Source organism: Asparagus officinalis, chromosome 2 (genome assembly GCF_001876935.1).
Source record: "Asparagus officinalis chromosome 2, Aspof.V1, whole genome shotgun sequence".
Taxonomy (NCBI): domain Eukaryota; kingdom Viridiplantae; phylum Streptophyta; class Magnoliopsida; order Asparagales; family Asparagaceae; genus Asparagus; species Asparagus officinalis.
The window spans coordinates 7626477-7631808 of record NC_033795.1 but is presented as its reverse complement, the minus strand read 5'-3'; the positions used below and the strand labels follow the sequence as shown (position 1 = coordinate 7631808).

Genomic DNA, 5332 nt, shown 5'->3' with positions numbered 1-5332 from the left:
ACTCTTTTATTTTGGTGAACACTCACACAAGCCTACACTACACACACAAGCTTTCAAGCTTACTTCTTGTTTGCTTACACAAATGAGAGCCCAAGACCCCTATTTATAGTTGCTTAAGAGGGCTAGGAAGTGTGTGGAAGAATCAATCGTAATCATACATTATTACCACATTCTACACATTTCTCCTAAAAGATATTCTTTCTACATCCTTCTACAATTTTCTCTTAAAAAATATATTTCTTCCACATTTGTTGAGAAGCTTCCATTGTCTTGGGTTTAGATGAAATGGATTTGGGCTTTTATTTTCCCTAGGCTAAAAATAGATTGGGCTTTGAAATGGGCTGATGTAGTATTTGTACTTTAAACTTATTATCCTTACAGTTTAACTGCTGCAGGTAGACCCTTTCGTTATTATTATTTTATTTTATTTTATTTTATTTTATTTTTATTTTTATTTTTTTATTTTTATTTTTTTATTTTTATTTTTTTTTTGACTCTTTTCCCTTTGGATCGACTCACTAATACTTTCATCCAGGGCGCCATAATTCCATACAGGGATCAGTCCATCTGCAACAATATATGAAACTACAATGGTAGTTAGTTCAAAACACCGACACTATATAATGTGTTTATGTGCAGCTAACCCCCAAAGAAAATACTCTAAAGCACCGATTGTATAATTTTCAACTGTTGCAACAGTCTTATAATTTGTAACAGATTATTTGTAATGGTTTTAACAGTTACTGATTTATTAGGAACATGGTCTAAATTCTGTTGCAAATAGATCTTTTAGAAATAGATTGAATCATTTCTTATAGGATATTTTTGTAGTAGTGGCGCTGCAGTTGTTCCGCTAGACAATTTCTTTTTTACATGACAGTTCCATTATGAATTAAGTTAATAATATGATAAATTAATTTTCTTTTTCGGATGGTTATGATTTAAGAGATGAACTTAATTTGTAGCTTACATGGCCCCATTAATAAAGGTACAAGAACAAAATTAAATAGAGAAAGATTGCAGTGTTTCATAGAAAACCATGCATCATTTATTAGGAAGACAACCTGCAGCGTAGGTCTCAACATCAAGAGTGAACAAGAGTGACATCGAACAACCGAAGACAAACAGAATGGCCTTCACTTTATTCTTACAGCTCATCTGCATAGCTTTGTAAAGACTGCAAAAGAAATATTAATCAAGAATGTTAAGTTAGACCAGCTTCATTCATAGCTAATAAAATAGATACAGGTTTTATATGCAACCTCAGTAGAGAATGATGCTTACATGCATGGAGCAGTTAATAGGCGAGCCACGGGGAAATGGAAGGTTGACACCACAAGTCTCACTGACTTTTGTTATCAGGCTTTCGTCGACGGTGTCAATAAGAGGAGCTATATGCTTGGCATAAAAATTAGAGCCCTCCTCGCGTTCAGCGGGGTTCTTCAGAAATGATGTGAATCCCCTGATACCGTTGCAGCACTCTTCTGTCAGGTTTCCAGAGCCGGAGTAATAGCCTAAGCATCGGTAGAGCAACGTCATGACTTCCGGCAGCGTGATCACGCCCTCTGCGCCGTAGGGGGTAGAGACCAGAGCCAATGCAAGGAGGAATGCAAATAATGGAGAGGTGCTGGAGCGTGCCATATCACACTCACTAGTAGAATAATGAATATCCTAGACGGATTATTGCAGACGGAAAATTTTCCGTCTAGAATACATTATTCTAGACGGAAATTTTCTGTCGAGGAAATTCCGTCTAGAATATTATATTCTAGACGGAAATTTCCGTCTGTAATAGTATTGCAGACGGATTTTTTTTTTTAAATTTTTTTTTGAAATTTACCGATTATCCTAGACGGAAATTTCCGTCTGTAATAGTATTGCAGACGGAAATTTCCGTCAAGAAGCTATAGGTTCAGTTTATATTTCATAAAACCCGCAGCTCGAGCCCTAAATCCCCAAATCTCTCTCTCGATCGCCTTTCGCTCGCCTTTCTCTCTCTCGATCGCGATCATCTGGCCCGTCGTCGCCAGAGTCCTCAGATCTCATTCAACAGCCTCGCCGTCGCCGTCGTCGCCGTCGAAGCCGTCGCCTTTCGGATCTCTTCGGAGAATCCCTCTCTGTCGTCGTCGAAGCCGTCGTAGCCGTCGAAGCCGTCGCCGTCCCGTCGTCACCTTCTTCCTCGCCGTCCCGTCGTCCCCCTCTGTCGGAAAACTCCGGCACGGTGAGGTTTGTTTTCTCAAACCCTAGTTTTCTCAAACCTATTCAGCAAGATTCCATATGTGAAAATTATGCTCACCTATCCATTATCCTCTTATTTGTATTGTATTGGAGAAATTTTTCTAGTACAGTTTTTTTTTCGTCACTAACAATTTGTACATGAATTAGTTGGTCCTTCTTGCAAGTTTAGCTTATGATTTTTAAAGAAAAAGGTCATTGTAAAACGAGTAAGTAACATGTGATTTGAGAAAATGAGGTGAAAGTTAACGGCTGATCGTTTGTTGAAGACGACCCGGTGAAAGTTTACTTGATTCTGTTTGGATCAAAAGTTTACTTGATTCTGTTTGGATCAATGGAATAGTGGCACTTCCTCTTTTGTTAAGGCTTTAGATTTGTATTCATATGGTGATTTTAACATAAAATATTTACGATGTCATTGAAGGACCATATATGACTTTGTCGAGTGAAAAACAATAGAGATGAACTCAATTTGGATGCTATATGACAACATCTGATGAATTTAGGTTCGTCGAGTGAAAAACAATAGAGATGAATCCAATTTGCATTATATGACCACATTTGATGAATTTAGGTAAATGCTTTTTGTTAAGGTATATATTATGGAGATATTGTTGACATAGTGGGAGATATAATTGGATATGATTTTATCTCATATCTATATTGTAATGTCCAACCTCTATTTAAGAGAGGTTAAGGTAAGATGAATAATATCTTGGCTTTTTCTATTTTTTTAAATGGTATCAGAGCTATCCTCTTGATCCTAGAGAGGCCTCTTTTTTTATTGTATACATGAAGCCGCTGAGGGGGTTTTTGCTCAAAACTTTGTAACCCCCATCGACGCCTCACCATCAAATTGATTAATCAATGTTCAAACTTGAGAACCCAAGTTTTCTCAAGCCCTAGAAAAACTCCGGCACGGTGATGTTAACTTAATTTGAAACATTTTTTTTTACTGTTCAAGACAAATCTTAACAGTCTGCTAAACAATTGGTGATTGTTATGAAGATTGAAATATTTCTTCAAAAAACACGTTGGGTGGTGGAGAGGATCCCACTTCGGAGAGCAATGATTTCTCTACTTAGAAACTTATAGACTTAATTAAGAGAATGGCATTATTGTACAGTTGAATGCTTGTGTTTGATTATTATGAGTCTATAATGATGTTTGTAGCCTTTCCTTCATTGGCAACTTCTATTTCTGTTATCTTGTTTTGCTAGTTAAGCCCACAAGGATCTCATGTTTATCAAACAGTTTGTGATTTGAATTGTACAAATGTGATTATATAGGTTTGTGATTTGTAAATGTGTGAGTTATGGAAGAAAAAGTTTTCAAAAAATAGAGTGATATATAACGCAATATTATATAATAATGTGTTATATATCCAATTTAGGTAAAAAATATAACGTTAACCCTAGACTCCCGTCCAATAATTACAGCCAATTCTTTGAGGTTATAATATTAGATGAACGAGTCAAATTTGGGTAAGAGGTATATTTTCCTACTCGAAATTGATCGTTCACTTTATATTATAATAGAAATGAATTGGTATAAAAATTTGTAATTATTGGATCTGTCCTTCTCGGACGGGTTAGGAATATAATAGTGCATACATCCAACTTTGTATACTTTGTATGATTTCATTTCTTAAAAATTTTGGCAGCCCATACCTGTTGTTCTCCGTGTACAATAAGCGTATGTTGTTTTGCGTTTTGATATGTTGTCAGTACGCATAATAACACCCGCACAGTGTACAGGGAGAACAACGGGTAGGTGCTGCTGAAATTTTTAAGAAATGAAATCATACAAAGTATATGAAGTTGGATGTAAGCACTATTATATGTTGTGCACGGCGCGGAAGCCAAACAAACAACCAACTATGATGCTTTGAGAAACCAAACCAACAAACGCCGAGAGAAAGACCAAACAAAACACAAACACCAAAGTTTTACGTGGTTCGGCAATTGCCTACGTCCACGGGGCAAGAAGGGGGGTGGGTTTTCACTAATAGAGAAGGAGAGTACAAATTGAGATTACAAATCGCTCAAACGAACCAACTAATCTCACCAACAAATCTCTCAAACTCTCAACCAATAACCCTAACAAATAGCTCAGAAAGATCTCTCTTTTCTGTGCTCCAAAATCCCCAGATTTGCTCCTACAAAACCCTCAAATCGTATTGGTATTTATACCAAAACAGAAACCCAAACAGACTGCAAATAGGAACTCTAACTTTCCAAAAAACCCGTCATAAGTCGACTTAACAGTCTGCATAAGTCGACTTGGCAGAGCGAAAAACAACAACTGGAGAACAGATCGTAAGTCGACTTATCAGACCTGATAAGTCGACTTGGCAGAGCAAAAAACCAACAATCCAGAGCAGAACGTAAGTCGACTTAACAGTCTGTATAAGTCGACTTACCATAAGTCGACTTATGCCTGTGCATGAGTCGACTTATGACACAGAATCTGCAAAAACCTGAATTTTCCAAATTTCTCCACAATTCTCCACCTCGGCGAAGTTTTCCCAAAACTGAGCCGACACCAACCAAACAAATGCCTCACATAATGAGACCCAAACGGGAGTGCGAACACTCACCCCAAATGTCGATGTCGCTCACCAAATCGGCTGCATCAAAACTGACTGCCTACGTATCCTCTTGCCCAAGGAATCAAGCCTTCACGTAGTTCATCCAACGGCCTCCAAAGGCCCTCAAACAAATAGAAAAGTATGCAACTCTTCCCCAATATCGCCGACGGATCTGTAACTGATCACTCTCCACCTGCTGCGATATCCAAATGACCTGATCAACACTCTCCACCTGCCGAGAGTCAAAAGTGACATACCTGCTCAGAACAAAATCAGAAGCTCCCAAACGATAATCAACTGAGCCTCCGAAACCCAAACGCGCAATCGGATCAAATCTCACATCCACGATGTAACCAAATGCTGGGTATCCAAATATCTGACGCAACCCAAAATCTAAAGCAGCTCCAACAGATCCAATAACTCCTAATGCAGCAATCAGCGACCTGTGACTAAGATGACCCAAATATGTCGAAGCTCCAGAACCAATGCTTGACAACCAACGCCGAT

At 38.1% G+C, this 5332-nt stretch overlaps 1 protein-coding gene across 1 annotated transcript; it reads right to left on the bottom strand.

Moving 5' to 3' along the window:
* LOC109830772 (non-specific lipid-transfer protein 1-like) lies at positions 528-1641 on the bottom strand. The gene is made up of 3 exons (XM_020398140.1): positions 1285-1641; positions 1152-1177; positions 528-567 (listed from the first exon to the last, which is right to left on the bottom strand). The coding sequence occupies exons 1-3, from the start codon at positions 1639-1641 to the stop codon at positions 528-530; spliced, it is 423 nt and encodes a 140-aa protein (XP_020253729.1).